Raw genomic sequence first — 18,817 nt, 5'->3', positions numbered from 1 at the left:
CTTGTAAAAACTGTTTAAGATAATTCTAATATTTTATTAATCAGGCTGGAATGAGTTCAAACTGTCAATTGCAGTCGGCTCTCTTTCCAGCTGGTAGGCTAAAGGTTCTGTAGGCTAAGATTTGGTTGCAATTGTCGATTTTGTCTGTACGTGATCCTGCACCAAACGTTGTGACGAGTGTGCTACAAAAATTATTCTGAACTGTAGTTATAAATAAACATAACCCGTTTTAATGAGATTGAATGCATTTTATTGGCTCTAAATCAAATAAGATATTGAAGATAGCTGATCGACATGGCTATTTTGACTAAATCGCATTTGAATATAACACAAAATTCGTGTAGGATCTAACCTCGGTATACACTGACGGATAATTCGTTGGACAGTTCGTCGCTCCCCATGACGTCACTCCGACAAGTTCCATATCATTTCCATTTGCGCACACCAAAGGTCCACCGCTGTCTCCCTGTAATAGCAAAATGGAGAGAATACTAAGCTTGACTAAAGTAGACAGTTCAGAAAGAAATGTACGACCTCACCTTAGTTGTTATGCAAATATATTAAATTATTATTTCATGTTACACCAAACATTGCGCTCTTATGGAATAAATAGTGTAATTACTGATGCAATGTCACATAATGAGCCAATCTGGTGTAAATACTGATAAAATGCTACAGTTATGAACTCATCTTGTGTACTTACAGATGCCATGCCATATAATGTGGTATAATTGTTGTAATTCCAGATGCTACGCCACATAATGTGGTATAACTGTTGTAATTACAGATGCTACGCCACATAATGTGGTATAATTGTTGTTAATTACAGATGCTACGCCACATAATGCGGTATAAATGATATAATTACAGATGCTTCGCCACATAATGCGGTATAAATGATATAATTACAGATGCTACGCCACATAATGCGGTATAAATGATATAATTACAGATGCTTCGCCACAAAATGCGGTATAAATGATATAATTACAGATGCTACGCCACATAATGCGGTATAAATGATATAATTACAGATGCTTCGCCACAAAATGCGGTATAAATGATATAATTACAGATGCTACGCCACATAATGCGGTATAAATGATATAATTACAGATGCTTCGCCACAAAATGTGGTATAATTGGTGTAATTACAGATGCTTCGCCACATAATGTTCCCTTATGATGTAATTACTTATGCCATGCCAAATAATGAATCCTCAGAGTATAGTATTTACTCATTCCACATAGTAAACCCTTACGTTGCATGCACTGCTCGCTTCAACCCCGGTGATACAGATGTGGCAACTATTACAGATGTTAGTTCCCCAGGTGTTCTTGCACGTGCTGTCCGTTATAACATTCATATCAGCGCCTTGGAGGAGTGTCGAAACGCTGCCTAATTAGGATATATATAGTTAATTAGTATATGATGTAGACCAAACGTACATGCGGGAATCTTATGTTTGTGCTTTTCACGATGCAAGTATTGCAGTAAGCTATGATAATCTTGTTCTATATACAGTTTCCTTAGATATAAACACTGATCTATTAAAATTTGGAAATTCGTTAGAACTTAATTGCCTTGATTGCTCCAAATTATGTTCCAATTTTGTATGGCTTAATACGATGTTGACGAACATACAATACCATTTAAAACACTTTGGCGTGTTATTTTGACATGTTATATGATAAACCCTTTGTTAAAATTATTGAAATATGCTGAAATTATTTAATCAATCATTGGCAATTGCAAATTGCATTTTTTTTAATCTTCCTTTTATCGACATTTTTGCATCAAACTATTCTGATATAATCTTTAATCTGTTTCATGGGAAGTTTAAAAAATGTTTACCTCCTGGCTATTTTTTCTGCACTATACAATCACCATGCATCATATAACAGTATATTATTGGTTTTCAGAAGATATTCTTACCACCGGCTTCAGTGAGTCCCCATCCAGTGATCCTACATGATGCTGAAGTTAAATCGCTATTAGTACGAGAAGTCAGACTGATGGCTTGGGCGTTACTGCCTAAATTCATTTCTTGAACTGTCAGTACTGCAATATCGTTCGGAAAAGCGCCTGAACCCGACCCATAATTTCCATGCTGTCAAGTAAAATACCATGCATATGCTAAAAAGATAGATTTAAAGCTCAATGTTACATTATTTGCAAGTCTGAAAAACTTTTAAAGGTTCGAAATATCGTAACGATGGTTTTTGTGGTTATTATGACACTCATAAGATGTCCCTTATCACCTTGACGTGTCCCCTTATGGATTTCCTCATCCAATTACGTGGGACTACCATGAGGCCTTTAAAACTGATCTTTTACAAGCGAAAGTGACCTTGAACTTTAACTAGAGTCTCATAAAATCTAAATAGCGTTCATTGTTTGATTCTGAGGAAAACGTGTCTACCTTCCTGTTTTGTATCGTTTTAATCGTGTTACAAGGACGGGTGGTTATTTTCCCCACATGTTTATAATCTCATGTCCATCCGTTTCTGAGGGTTATGTAATGTTTTTCTCCTTATATAGGATATATTTATATACAAATGCATTGTGATGAAAAAAAAGACACTGACCGACTTGATAGCCGTGACTGACGCGATGCTTCCACCACCGTTGGAACTGCCGGATCCATACCGCACTGTGTAGGAGCTTTAAAGGCAAATACAAAAATAAGACAATGCTACATTGCGGGTCATAATAAAATGTAACGTTGCAATAAATTCCCCGTTTATATATAGAATAGTATTCCCTTTTATATGGCAGATTTGCATTAGGAGGTTATAGTTTAGTTGCATATGTTTGGGGGCAGTCATAGGGACAGTGAGGACAAAGCAATTTAACATATGTTTAAGACAATCTAGGTGTGTTACTGAGGTCAGATTTCCAAAGACACGATCTGCCATACAAAAAATGTTGATACAAATTTGACAGATAATGATGAATCAAGAAATGTCATCATGCTTCTTGACTGCACTGCCCCTATCATAGTTGTAATAGTGTGTTCGTTAAGTTTGTAAATCGTTCAACATGATACGTTATTTAAAATTGATACCGAGATCTGTTTACAACAATGAAAAGTAATATTTTGTCGATAACATATAATACCATTTTTCTGTGAATTGTTATGTCGTTCATTTAAATGTTGTAGAAGTTAAATTCATTATATATCTCAGATAACAATGTATCCAGTTGATAACGTCATGGCACTGTCAAATTATATATATATATATTTATCTATATAATAACAGTAATAACAATAAAATAAATGGACATCCTTACTTTCCAGTTACACAGTGAGCAGCGGTCAGAACAGCAGTAGAATTGAGGATGACCCCTCCACAAATATGGCTGCTGAATCGCCGGAGTGATACTTGCCAGGGGTTGTTACTGATTTGGGCGTCACTCCCTCCGATAATTCTACTGTTAGACAGCTAAAACCAAGAAAGACTATATTATCTTAAAGGTGAGACTCCTCCGATAAATGGTATTATTTATTAATTAAAAACACGAATAGACTCATATGTATGTTGTTCTTCAGCAATAAAAGTTACACACTTGACACTTTTACCAACCTTGGAAATTGTTTTCTTCTTATGTATCTCTAAAATAATAAAAAAAAATATAATAAAAATGATTAATTGCGTCCCGAAGAAATTCCATTCGCTCTGCCTACATATTGAACGAAATACTGATTGCGCATGCGCCGTAAACAGAAACAAAAACGAGTAATGGCGATTGCACTAAGAAGCGAGGAAGGCTACAAATGTTAACATCTCCAGAAAAGAAGAAATTGAGCGTAAATTAGATTATGAAACGAATAAAGGGAAGGATTTCAATCGGAGTCTGCATAGACAGATGGAATCATGTAAAAAAAGACAATGGAATCGGAACACATGTAGAAATGGCACAGTTTGTATGCAAAGGAGATTATAATGTTGGTCTCTTACATGAGCAGGGATATTCAAAAGTTCATAACTTCTTGGCTTGATAACGACAAGTTTTGACGTTACTAAATCATTTCTTATTAGTAGGTCTTAAATAGGAAAGCCGGAGTACCCGGAGAAAAACCACCGGCCTACAGTCAGTACCTGGCAACTGCCCCACGTAGGTTTCGAACCTAGAGGTGGAGGGCTAGTGATAAAGTGTCGGGACACCTTAACCACTCGGCCACCGCGGCCCCCCAAATGTGTGACACTACCACGAACATCAGTATGTTTTGTTATTTAGTTCAGTAGATTTTTGTTGATTTATTTGTCATAAACTTGCCTGTTCAGCCTCATTGATGAGATCCTCCGAAAGGTGTCGTGGCACTGGCGGCAAGGATCCGGCCTCTTCAGCCTTCCTGATGAGGTCTTCCGAAGGATGGCGTGGCACTGGTGCTACCTTCGCCCAGGATTCTGTCAAAATCAAAACATATGATTTTAAATACTTCAACCCGACAATGTTCAGATCAATAAAAACCGTTGATATAATCCATAGCAAGTAACGCTACAAGACTCGAGGGAAACTGTCCCATACAAATGTTTCGGTATTTTATGATTCGTCAGTTATGCTCAGGGAGGTGACCAAAAACTAGAAATGCCAAAATATTGTTGGGGAGGCCAAATGCGCAAAATTTAATTATTTTCATAACATTTAGTGTTGGATAAAAAGGAACGTTAAGTATATTTTAGAAACTGACGCAGTTACACAAATTTAGTAGATAAACACCAGACAATTTGTGTAACTGTTCCATGTTCTATGTCTATGTGTGATCGTTTGTAATTTTATTTTGTCTTGATAAAAGTGCAGATTGCCTCGAAGATTCGACAATTTACTTGTCTGTGCTTTCGTTATTACTACTTGACAAATTATATATATACATGTATATAAATGCAAAGATTATAGAATATCAAAAAGCAATTTCTGCAATAAAAAATGGAATCTCCCTTAATCTGGATTATAAAAAAAATATAATCACGTACATGTATGTTATTGCGTTTAAATAAATAAATTATTATATTTCTTTTCCTGATATAACATTTCGAAGATCAAAATACAAAATCGAAAATATATAGATAAATAAATGAAATAAATGAATAAAAAAGTAAATAAATAAATCTGATGTATCCTTCCTACAGCATGCTTTAAATTTGTTATCTAAATTTATAACACTGTTTTGTCTTCCATTCGCAGGGAGTACCTAAGTTATTATTTCCGGTAATCTTGATGTTGTTAACGTTTTCAAATGAAAGACAACAGAACTAATTCATTGTAAGAAGATCACACATAGAAACATACATACATTACAAATAATTATTAGTAAAACCCTTAAGACTTACCGGCTACAAGCAAGAAACAAACGAAGACAAGACCGTTCATCGTGACTGATAAACAACCGGTGTTGTGTGGCTTCTGCTCGGTGAAACTGTCCTTTTTATGCTACCTGGTACTGTTCATGACATGCAGCATCTGTAATTTCCCATGTGCCCCCACTTCCACAGCTGCCGAGTTTCTGTCCTACCTGACACGAACATGTATCAAACGTGATGTTTACAAGTGTTTGTAATACCATTTATACACCAATAGTACTTGATGCCGTTGAAAACGAAAACAATATACATATGATCGAAGCTTTTTTTAGTTTACTCTGCATTCAAAGCGTATCATAAACGACCGTAAGAGGCAATCTGCCTACTTGTCGATATCGATCAAGTGCTTTTTTGTGGCCTCTTGTCATGAATTGGCATTATCTTATTTCTAAATACTTAAACAATAAATTTGAATTTATTGTATTGCTTTCGAACCAAATCTAATAGAGTATTTATATATTGAGAAATATCGAATTAACAATCCTAAGTTTTAGGCAAAAGTTTGAAAGAGACCAGTGGAATAGCATTGTGATATCTAAAGTTTTATGATAAAAGACCTTATGTTTTATGTAATTAAATCTAGGTATCTCTGACTTAAATTCTATAATAATTCGTTTTCATTTTAAACAGTGAAATTTGATACCTTATAACAGTGAAGTTGAAATCATTTCCCTTAAGTGAAAACGATTTCGTTATTTTCATATTAAATCGACCAGTTGAGGATCCGGGTTTTAGAATAACAAGTAGCCCATCATTTGATTTGTATTTCTTCAATTTGAAATGCATAGTAGGACTTTAAAAGAACATCATTGAGTACCTTCTTCAACACGAGGTTCACAACATATCAATCATCCCTTGTAATTGCTGTTTAACATCCTATCAAATCTATTTACCTAATGAAGTATCATTACATTATGAAGACGTGTCATGCTGCTACATATTATCAAATTATTATGTTATATGTAATCTTATTTATTTATCTTATATAAAATTTTAGCTCCAGAAATCATATAGAACTGGTGTACCGATGCGGTAATTGTTCATGTTGTATCAAATATTTACGGTATAGTATACATATGTATATAGATGTAGATGAAATCACTAGCCTACGTGATGTCAAAAATATATTGACGCCCTATCGTACAATTTAACTTCTCTATATAAGTTACGGTAAACGGGGATCTTTTTGCGAGGGGTGTATTTTCGAGATTTCGATATATAAACTGTACGTGATATCAAAATATTTTGACGTCCTATCGTACGATAAAACTTCTCTATATTTGTTACGGTAAACGTGGTTATATTCGCAGGGGGTAATTTCGCGATTTCGATATATAAACTGTACGTGATGTCAACAAACGTGGTAAACGTTTTCGCGTGGTAGTATTTTCGCGATCGACCACCTTCGTCGACTAACAAAAAAATTACTAATGGAGCACAATCTCATTCAACGACAGTTTGGTGGATGTGAATAATATTGTTACACACTTGGTGCTATGGACATTCCATCAGTCAGATCACACCATATGCCTCGTTGACGGCCTATTGTATATGTGGTGAGAAGTTGATGCCTTCCTCCATGTGTACTTCTATATCTTTTTTATATTTCCAGGATCAACTTTTCTTCTCCTTTTCCTACCGTATGGTACATGTAGTGTTTTGTTTATTCATACATTTGATTGTGGATATTTTACATTTTTCATTATATCTATTTCTCTGTAAATTTTCGTATCGTCAGCAAACTGAAATGTTTTGAAAGTGTGGGCTAGTATGTTATTTATATAAACTACAAATAGTATAAGATCATGGGCATTACTTTGAGGGATATTTTTTCGTTGATCAATAGAGTAACATGCTTTTTCCTTAAGTTTTTGCTCCCATTTTACTAGTTATACTGCAGCTTCGGCGTTTTCCAATTAATCTCTTGTGTGGTACTTTATCGAACGTTTTCATCAAGTCCATATATATTGAATCGATTTCGCAACTATGGTTCAATATATATGTTGTAGAATATATTGTTTCTCTTCACGTGTGTAACGATTGCATCTCGGAACTAACTTATCCAAAGTGTATCCCAACTACAATGATCACACACTTGGGCCGCGGTGGCCGAGTGGTTAAGGTGTCTCGACATTTTATCACTATCCACCACCTCTGGCTGGGGGGCCGAAACCTACGTGGAGCAATTGCCTGCTACTGACCGGAGGCCGGTGGTTTTTCTCCGGGTACTCTAGCTTTCCTCCACCTCTAAAACCTGGCACGTACTTAGATGACCCTGGCTGTTATATAGGACGTTAAACAAAATAGACAGGCTGATCAGACATGATTTGCAACTTTCAGCGGTTACAAAAGGAAAGTGTGCTCGCTTTAACGTTACTGAAATGGCGTCTGACCATGGCCATTCCACGGTGGGACAGAATGGCTCTCATTGTCCCATGCGGTGAGTATCTACCAATCGGGAAAAGGATCGCATCCCGAACAATTAGTCCAAACAAAACTAAGGCTGGTGTTGCCTTGGTCTCTGCGTCATGTCCAGCTGATAGAGTATGCGAATTCAACTTCAGACGTTGCGGTTGTTGTAGGTTGTGCAGGCGGAGGAATTTGTATGACATAAGCAGTACTGTCAAGAATCTGAAGGACTATGACCAGGCCGACAGCGAATTCAGCAACAAGATCCCGAGATCGCCATTCGCATCCCTCTTCTGGACATTGCATGAGAGACATGGCTATTGATACCGGTAGACATTTCTCATGAGACTATGCTACGATCATAAACAGTGCTCGATCGATTTATAGATGTGATGGTACCAGTCATAAATTAGAATGAATATCTTCCCTTGTCGGGATGGCTTTAATTTCAATCAATCAAAGGATGACTGTTAGCTGCAATACATACACATAATATAATGATTAGTTATTCATCTTATATTCCGTGTAGTATAATTCTTCTATAGTATGCACAACCGTCGGGTGGCACATTGACTACACATTTGTTCAGGGAATATTTAAGAGCCCAAAAATACAGCCCGTTATATCCCACTACATTTCTTGTTGAAGGCGACCGAACAGTGGACCCCATGAAGAATCATGGTTTTTCTTCTGTGTCGTCAATCAATGGAACATTGAAGAGACCAAAATAGATCCTCTGACCCATTGCTTCACTTGAGATCTTAAATCTTTCTTTCTGTCATCGCTACTCTGTCTTTCTTTGTTTTGTTTTCCTAGGTGTCTCCTTGAAACCAGTCCTCATATGACCCTTGCTGTTGGTGTCTCCTCGACACTCGTCCTCATATGACCCTGTCTGTTGGTGTCTCCTCGACACTCACCTTCGTATGATCCTGTCTGTTGGTGGCTCCTCGACACCCGTCCTCATATGACCCTGTCTGTTGGTGTCTCCTTGACACCCGTCCTCATATGACCCTGTCTGTTGATGTCTCCCTGGTACCCGTCCTCATATAACCCTGGCTGTTGGTGTCTCCTTGACACCCGTCCTCATATGACTCTGTCTGTTGGTGTCTCCTACAAAACCCGTCCTCATATGACCCTGTCTGTTGGTGTCTCCTTGACACCCGTCCTCATATGACCCTGTCTGTTGATGTCTCCCTGGTACCCGTCCTTATATAACCCTGGCTGTTGATGTCTACTTGACACCCATCCTCATATGACCCTGTCTGTTGGTGTCTCCTCGACACCCGTCCTCATATGACCCTGTCTGTTGGTGTCTCCTCGACACCCGTCCATATATGACCCTGTCTGTTGGTGTCTCCTCGACACCCATCCTCGTATGACCCTGTCTGTTGGTGTCTCCTCGACACCCATCCTCATATGACCCTGTCTGTTGGTGTCTCCTCGACACCCATCCTCATATGACCCTGTCTGTTGGTGTCTCATCGACACACGTCCTCATATGACCCTGTCTGTTGATGTCACCTCGACACCCGTCCTCATATGATCCTGTCTGTTGGTGTCTCCTCGACAACCGTCCTCATATGACCCTGTCTGTTGGTGTCTCCTCGACACCCATCCTCATATGACCCTGTCTGTTGGTGTCTCCTCGACACCCATCCTCATATGACCCTGTCTGTTGATGTCTCCTCGACACCCGTCCTCATATGACCCTGTCTGTTGCTTTTTTGTTTTGTACGTTTGTTTTTTATTTTTTCAAATTGAAATCTTACAAAATTAGAATATTTGAATATATAAAGCTCTGTCATATTAAATTACTGTCATCTATCCTGACCTTTTGTAGATATGGCCTATAATTAGACTATCATCCTTTAGCAACTCTAGCCAAAAATATCGTGAAATTTCATAACCTATATTTATCTCGACATCCTTAGTTTGTTATATATATATTTATTGTTATTCCTCGGTGATAGTCAGTTTAATTAAGAAAAAGATCATAATTAACCGTAATATTATCCGTTCTCTTTGTGTGGTATTTTATGGCATATATCCTTTGTTATATTTACTTCTTGATTGATATACCTTCTCATCAGTTCCGCTTTGTTTTGAGGACTGTCTGCGTTCGTATAATACATGTATATACAGCATTTTTTTTCCTTGGGCTGAAAACAGGGATTTGGCACGATTTTCAAAATACAATACACACATATATGTATGGACTGTGGGTTGCTTTCATTGAAATTATTAATTTTGAATTCTCTTCGAGATTTCACCGACTTTTGAAATTTTGAAATCATAGGCTAGCATGTCATGTCTTGAAGAGCAATTGGATTTGACACTATTTCAGGTATAACAATATTGCACAACCTGGCATCCCTCTAAATGGACCCTTCCATAAAATACATTGTACATAACGTGCATGTGTATATAATGCCCTCCCCATATGTACCCAGCGAGACCTTCCATACATTACATTACATTGTAACGTGTGTATATAATGTCCTCCCCATGTGTACCCAGCGAGACCGCCCATACATTACATTGTAACGTGTGTATATAATGCCCTCTCCATATGTACCCAGCGAAATCCTTCCATACATTACATTGTAACGTGTGTATATAATGCCCTCCCCATATGTACCCAGCGAAATCCTTCCATACATTGTATTCTATCCAAAGACACTACAGTGTCTGGAAATAGCCTACCCACTTTAGCCCGTTGACCCGAGAGAGAAAAATCCCCGGCGATGACAAATAACACGTGATGTCAAGCCACAAAGAACTGGTCATCAGTATACAGTCAGAGAAATGTTTAACAATGTTGTTTTTTTTAATTTTATCTATGTACCAGTCTGCCATCGGAAGTGGTAGAGTCAGAGACCTAGTATATAGGTCTCTGGTAGAGTGTAGAGCATTCTATAAATTACAGTCATTTGTAGTTTTAATTGTATAATAATAAATACATAATATACATACTTTTCTCCAGTACATATACAATATAGGTCTTAAAATATCTTCAAATACCCAATACGTAGTATTGAAATATATGTTATAATTGCTAACCAATTTGCATTCATAAAATGAGCTGAAGGCAGTGGGAAATGTAAATTTATGACCATATATAATAAACTCTGCCATTACCTGACTTATCCTATGATAATGTCATCCATTGTGTATGACTACATAAATTTGTTATTTCTTGGCCTTTTGACTCCATTGTCGTTGTTCATTAACATTTCATTATTCATGACTATATAATTCTGAATAATGCGGGTCATTAAATTTACATACGAATAATATAATAATTAGTTATAATAAGAGAACCCTAGTTTCCGATCCAGCGTTTTAATTCCGGAACGTCTTCCAGGTCCGGACTTAGTATGATAGAACAAATTAAAGATGGCGGCGAAAGTTTCAGCTGTTGGGCTGCTAATATTACTTTTACCATGTTCACTGTCAGAAGATCGTTTGATTTACATCGGGAAAGTGGTTGATGCATTGGAGAAGCTTGTCAATTACTATAAATTGAATTATGAAGATTTAAACGTGGACGGTTTATTTGGATTGCGTGTGGTAGAAGGTAAGAAATGTGGTATCGCACAAACAGCCGACAAACACGGGTTGGGGTATTTACCGAAACGGACCGAAACGGAGATGGAATTACCGAAACGGAGGAAAATGGGGCTTAAATTAGCATTCTTTTCAGAGAACGGACCCGAATATATGTTCTACAGTGCCTAACTGTGTCATATGTAAAATATCGGGGGTTTATTTGACCGAGAAGTATTTTAATTCGATTTTTTAATCATTCGCGATTAGCGACCCGATTGTCGTCCGGGTTGCATTACCGAAATGGCCGATAATGGACCCGAAATCGATATTGTTACAAGAGAATGGACCAAATATTGTATTATTTGGTGTGTATAGATGTCAGAGGTAAAATATGTTCTATTTATTTTGCCTAGAAGTATTTAAAAATAATTATCAAAATATCCGATCCACGACCCCATTGCCGTCATAGTTGAATTACCGAAATGGCCGATAATGGATCCTAAACCGATATTTTTACGGGGTAATGGACCCAATAAAGTATTCTTTGGTATATAAAGAAGTCATATGTAAAACATTTTTGATATGTTTTCTCTAGAAGTATTTTAAAATCATTATCCAAAAACCCGAACCACAACCTAATTTTCGTTTACGCATTGGTCATGAATAAAAAAGGAGCCGGAAAACAGAAATCCGGATATTTATTTAAAACAAAAACAAACAAAAAACTTCCACCTGCTTTATGACATGATTTGGACTTCAACATTTTTGTGTTATTGAAGATATCAGAGATTTTCCAGCTATTAATGAATGATGTCCGTTCAGGGTGAGTAACACAAATTAATTCCATCAAGTACACAATATAAATCTTACTTATCCAATATTTTAATTATTAAATGACAAACATTTGCGGGACAAGTTATGCTTTTTTACAACAGTTCTTCGCCTACAGAACATTTGATGAGATTATTATGATATGCATGGTATAATGTGTTGTCGTTCTATACTTATTGGGAAATTGGTAAGGCTTTATTATCAAAATATGTGTTTCCATGAAAAAAATTTTGATTTGACCATTTTTGCAATCTAGTGCACATTGTTTATTTCAGTATTTGTTTCAAACGATTTCTTTAAACTTTTAAATATTTAACTTTGTAGTGTAAGTCAAGGTGAGGGAGGGTTATAACCACTCATAAGAATTTCAATGCAACATTATATGACATTCAATGTGTGCCATCCCTTGCTACTCTTGATGTCAGTACAAAATGCTCATCTCTGTATGGTTCCGATGTTTATAGTTTATGTAGATAGATTCAGCAGTCACGTCGGTCAAACTACCATAATAATTGTGTTGAAGATATCAATATGACATTTATAATTATAAATCTTGTCGTTTTCATTCCCATGATGATCACTAGAAGACATTGTTGTTCAGACCTATCTTTGGTAAAAATTTTGATTCAAATTTTTAAACGAACATTAATGTTCGGTTATTGTGATCAAGAACTGGACTGAGAAATATAACCATATATGGTAGCCACATTCACCAATACGCCATCTACTGTCTGTTTCAATGCCTTACGCTTCAAATAATTTACTTGCAAAAACATCTTCGTTTTATATAGTAGTTTTACCGAAAAGTTTGAAATGTATTCAGTAGGTGTTTTCAAGATGCATACGATTTGAGAAATGCATAACGCTAGCGAAATGAGAAGACTAAATGAACCTGAACTTTGCGAATAACTCCGGTCCAGGTCAATATATTTATGTAAACAACTATTGCGCAGGCGCATTCGTCTCCGGATGTTTAGAAAGTTTTGCTCTTCTGTGTTCTTTCCAAAACGGCTGACATTATAGCATAGGTCTGCAAATGTGTCCGCGATTTACTTAAATGTGTAATATATATATTCTAGAATGTTACATCATTATCAACTAGGTGTGTATTTCTATAATTTAGAGAAAGAAATATATCAATGACGGCATACGAGACGATACATTGTATCATACTATACTGTAGTTACTGTACGTGTTTGCGAGAAAGAACTGTACATATGTATAGGCTTACAATTAGGTGGCATTTGTGGTCAGGGTGACTGGTCATAGCGTTAAAATTGTCATCGATTTCCATATACCAGTTTCCTTTGACGAAAATGACCCAATAAATCAAATGCAAATGATAATATCTTGTTATGTGCACGGGATTGCTTGTTGTAGGCGATACTTGGAACGTATTTACTGTTGTAAGGGAGGTAACTGCAAGATTTACGGAAATCAAAAATAAACCAATTTGATTGGTCGATTCTTCCTTCACTTTGGCATGCATGGGGTGTACAATCGAAGTGACAGATATAACTACGGCAATATTCAGATGATATTGTGGAAGTTGGGTATTTTACATGTGTATATGTGTGTGCATAGGCCTATGGAATGTTGTGTAAGTTGTACGAGCTACCGATGATCGAGTCTGTGTGTGAATGACTGAATGTGATCATGAATGGAAGGGATGTATCTGTTTATGGATGATTGTTATTATTAATATTACCTTGTTCGAGCTCTGTGTTTATAATATGTGTGTATTGCCGTCGCTGGGACTTGTCGTCTGTCACTCGTGTCGTCCATGTTGTTTATAATTTGTCATGTACAATGTATGAGAGCGTCTCGTTGATTGGTCGACCAGTAGGGCATCCGAGATTGGCTACCGTATTTACTATAATAAGGTAGCGCACGTGTTTTCGGTAGACGGGCAGTTAGCTATTGCTGAGTCCGTCTCGGCGTCCCTGTTAGCAGTAGGGTGTACACGTGTTTGCAGGTGGGTGGCTATGTAAATGTCTTAGTCAATGTTTCGTTCTTGTCTCGTACATTGTGTCGTCCTACGGGCCGAGCCAGGAAGCTGAACCCGTTTATATATCTGTCCGTGTTATGTTTAATGTTCTTCATGTTCAAATAAAACTGTTGAAACTTAATATTGTTGTTCATTATTACTGTAACACATGGAACCCCAGACTAGAACCTGGGTAAAAGTCTGTAACGACTGAGAGGTCGTTCCTACTACAATATCAACAATAACATCTTTGGATACGTGTGGTTGGCAGTTGTTGTCATGTTTAAAATGAACAATTATATAGCTTGTTTTTATTTCGGCAAAGACGAGAATATTTACTGAAACGGACCACACGTGAAGCAGACTTGGAAATACCGAAACGAAGAAAAATCGGGCTTAATTATAATATAAATTGGCATTATTTTCAGAGGATTGACCAAAATATATGTTCTGCAATGCCTGATTGTATCATATATAAAATATTAGAGGTTTATTTGACCGAATTTTAAATTAATTATTCATTTGCGAATCGAGGCCCGATTGTCGTTGGAGTTGAATTACCGAAATGGCCGATAGTCGACCCAAAATCGATATTTTTACGAGAATTTTTGTTTTCTTTTACCTGAAAGTATTTTGAAATAATTTGCAAAATACCGAATTCACGACCAAATTTTCGATTGCGACGAACTTCTGTGACGGTGTTAAGTTCATGTTAAGTCAATCTGATTAAAATCAGCTGTTACATGCTGTGCTAACTCTAGGATGAAAATCTGTTTAGCAAAAGTAGCTAAAGACCTTTTTTTTCTTTTAGCAAATAAGGATTGCCTTTAGCAACTTTTTATTGCATGCTTATGGGTTCACATATGATGAAATTAGCTTAATAATAGAAAGAGGAAAAGCTAATAGTGTACATAACCACTGTGTATTGTATTGTGTTTACCTTTTCAGGAAGAGAATGCAAGATATGCAGTCGAGATTTATAACACGAACATTTGCTTTTCATGAGAACAACACAAATATTTAAATTCTAACAACAACAGATTTATTTTTAAACAACGAACACAAACCAATGGCAATTGATTGAAATTCAGAATTGTAACAATGATAAGTGTTTAGAATATGTAAATCAGACAGCTGGTGTATAAAATGTCAAATATTAACAACATTTATACTTCTAATAAGTAAATTCAGTAGCGTGTTTTGAGTATTATGATATGGGTAACTCTTAACAAATAAAAGTTTCTATAGCTTATAATTATCTGGTATGTTTTCTAATTTTGATTTGGCGAATTTCTGAAAATAATCGCCCATGTGATTAAACAGCTCCCATGCACATTGCTGTCGGAGTTCTGCAGCTAATTTTTCATTACCTGGAGAGGGGAGAAAACGAAAAAAATAACGGTATCAGTCAACAAATCAAATTTATTCAGAAATGTTTTGAATTAGACTAGTAATTGTATTTTCTAAGTTAATGATTCAATTCTTACTTCACAAATATCAAATTCAAAGTATAATCATAAATATGCCCAAAGAAACTGAATGATCAAGTGGATAAATGTCATGCTCCCAATGGAATGGACTGATCACTTGGGTCTCCTTAAGACAAAATTATTCAAACTTATATTTATTTCATGTACATGTCAATTTACATTTACCCAAGGTATAGTCTTTATATAATTTATGAAAAAAAATAGTTCAAGTACTATTTTCGAATGTGTTAACTAAACGGAAAGAGAAAATGGATGATTTTTTTTGGTAAATGCACAAATTACCAGAAACAAGTCTGACAATGTACAGTGTAGTGCAATATATATTCGAACACGTACATTGTAATATTTTTGCTATATATTTTATGCATTTTGACAAACTTTCAAGGAATATCTATGACATCATTTTGCAATAGATTTTCTTGAAATTCCATACACAAATTAAGAATTGTTGTCTCTTTTATCTGATATATTTCAATCCTTTTCCGTTGTTTAGTTTCCCAAAATATAAGAATGTATGCAAAGTAACAAAAGCATGAAGTCGTTTTGTTCTTCATTTTCATTAAATAAAATGCCATTGCAGAAATATATGCAATATCGCTTGTAATCGGCTATGGAAAATTATACAAGTATTATCAGAAGAATGAGCAAATAATTTTCTGTTTGTGCAAAATTTCAATAAATTCCAGTGAAAAACAAACTCATGAAAGTTATTGAAAATTTGTCAAAATGCATGAAATATATATTGAAACCATTGTGTTCGCACAAGTATATGCTAAGATACAGATAATGGGTAAAAACTTTCAGAGTTCTATCAGAAAAACTCCGCTCAAGTAGTAATATATTCTTCTTTCTGATAATTCATCAGAAGAAATTAAAGCTCATTGATTTTTTCATTTTTTTTTTTCAATTTAACATGTTATTTTCATTTACATTACAAATAATATTTAAAATTTCTTTATCTGTGTTACCTATGTGAAATATTACTTAATTAAAATATAATCGATATCAAATAATAATTTTACTGTACCTAATGAAATCAGTTGATGGAACTTTCTTCTGACAACGCAAAAAAAATCTGTATAAAAACACACGTGGCTGGCTACATTTTATAATTGTACAATAATTTAAAAACACGAGAATTCACATCAGGCAGAGGTTAATCGTTTGTAGTTGGTGATGATCATGTATGTTTACAACTTTCCATTGACTAAATCCGACTATTAATATATTTTCTAGTTTTATCGGACGGCACACATGTTGGTCTATTTATAGAACAGTCTGAAGTGTCAGACCTGTTGTTTGAAATAATAATGCTGCTAATGTTACCTTGAAGGCATATTGACACTGAATTGAAAAGGCAGTTGCCATTTCCAAGAGACTTGTATGCCTTAAAAGACCCTCCCATTTGTATGTCATTTGGAAGTAGCGAGGTGCTGAACTCGTCAACTTCCATTTTCGTATCGAAGAACACAAATGTAGGGGAATTCCCATCGGGAAAAATCTGCTGGTCTTGATCGCCTGTACGTTTACATCGAAGGGGCGAAAAGACACAGACCTCGTCAGCATTTTTTCTGTGACTTCCGATGTTTAAACTTAGCGTGAAAAGCAGTGAATCCAGTCGAATACTTAATATTACTTCTTTAATATGATCGTGGACTACTTCCAAGAGATTTAACGTTCTATTGAAGTGAAAAATGCTTTCGCAAAAGTAGCTAAACGGTCTTTATTTACTTTCGCAAATAATGATGTAGTTTCGTTAATTACGAAAATGCGAACGGCTAGCGTGAGCACAGTCATGGCTACGTTTACTATGCACTACGTCTACTAGTTTTTTTTTTTTAAGACGGAAATCCGGATTATCTAAAAACAAATGCAAAAATACTTGTGATATTCACTTAATTTGATATTCAGTCGTTAATTGTTATCTGTAGTTTGATAACTTCTGATATTTTGTGATTGATACTCTATATAATATTGCTGTGGAACTTGTGTTATTTTTCAAACAAATTCATTTTAATAATTTGTTAATTTAGAATTTTCATCAAGTCATAATCAAGACACCATACTTCAAACACAGAGTAATCGATGAATTGATAAACTGAAAATTTAAGTCAAGCAAATGAGTTAATATTTACCTTAAATATTTTTTCAATATACAACAAATGTTCAGATGACTATTTGTGCCATGCTGTTACAAGATTTCAGTTACAATTCTAAAATTGAATTAGTATGTAAATATATGTTATCCTGTCAATATCCACAAAGCGAGTGTAGTCTACTGTACTCAAAGTCATGCCAGTAGATAGCGGTACATATACTTTCTGCTTACATCTAGTGCTTACTTGTGTGAACTATTAATCAATAACAAAATGGTTCATATACATTTCTATATATGACTTCACAAATTATGTGGTGTCTGAAGATCTGAATGAAGTGAATAAACGATGTATTAAATTATTTTTATGAAATATTCAAGTCACAGATCATTCTCTTTTTTAAAATATTGATTTCAGGTCCATTTTGGTAATTCAAATATGACGGCAATCAGGCCTCGAATGGCGAATGATTACAAACATTTTAAATACGTCTCGGTCAAATAAACCCCTAATATTTTACATATGATTAATTTTGACATTGGAGAACATATAATTGTGTCCATTCTCTAATATAAGCACTGGTAGAAAGTACAGAATAGAGCTTGATAGATATATAATCAAAATTACTAATTACCCCGGTAAATATAACATTTTACGTAAACCTCCCATGACTGATGGTGAACTTAAACTTGCAAATCTCCTGTGTCATTCCAATTTTGATATGTGTAAATATATACACGAACGGTATATATATAGATATAGATATGGAATTATTCACAAATTTGCATACAGTTATGGAATCTTATAACACCCCGAAAACTGTTCTCTCCACATAAAGGATATGATTTGTGCAATTACATTGCTGAACTGTGTGGTTCACTATGATTGGATGGTCAACATTGGAAAGGGACAATAAATAGGGAATGTGTCATCCCATCGAATGGACTGTAACCTTTATCAGTTTGAAGTTGAAAATGAAGCTTGAAGTTTTCTTTTCCTGTTTGCTGAATTATTTGATGAAGATAGTCTTTATATGGTTGTTATTCTTTATCACATTGTGTACAATGCTGTAATTATACCAGAAGTAT

At 35.5% G+C, this 18,817-nt stretch overlaps 2 protein-coding genes across 2 annotated transcripts in view; one reads left to right on the top strand and one right to left on the bottom strand.

Annotated features, from left to right (window-relative positions):
* Positions 1-227: 227 nt before the first annotated feature.
* On the bottom strand, positions 228-5,428 carry LOC117323351 (fibrinolytic enzyme, isozyme C-like). Its single transcript, XM_033878527.1, has 7 exons — positions 5,338-5,428; positions 4,283-4,413; positions 3,296-3,447; positions 2,590-2,665; positions 1,937-2,111; positions 1,263-1,399; positions 228-466 (listed from the first exon to the last, which is right to left on the bottom strand). Exons 1-7 carry the CDS (start codon positions 5,375-5,377, stop codon positions 308-310), a joined length of 870 nt encoding a protein of 289 aa, XP_033734418.1. The 5' UTR covers positions 5,378-5,428; the 3' UTR covers positions 228-307.
* A 5,744-nt stretch (positions 5,429-11,172) lies between these two features.
* The window catches only part of LOC117322612, a 33,144-nt gene continuing 25,499 nt past the window's right edge, over positions 11,173-18,817 (top strand). The window contains exon 1 of the mRNA XM_033877550.1: positions 11,173-11,353. Coding sequence (XP_033733441.1) covers positions 11,173-11,353 — 181 coding nt within the window. The remainder of the gene's footprint in view (positions 11,354-18,817) is intronic.

The sequence above is a fragment of the Pecten maximus genome, chromosome 3 (genome assembly GCF_902652985.1).
Source record: "Pecten maximus chromosome 3, xPecMax1.1, whole genome shotgun sequence".
Lineage (NCBI taxonomy): Eukaryota > Metazoa > Mollusca > Bivalvia > Pectinida > Pectinidae > Pecten > Pecten maximus.
Note: the sequence above shows the minus strand (reverse complement) of the source record. Positions and strands in the feature narration are given on the sequence as shown.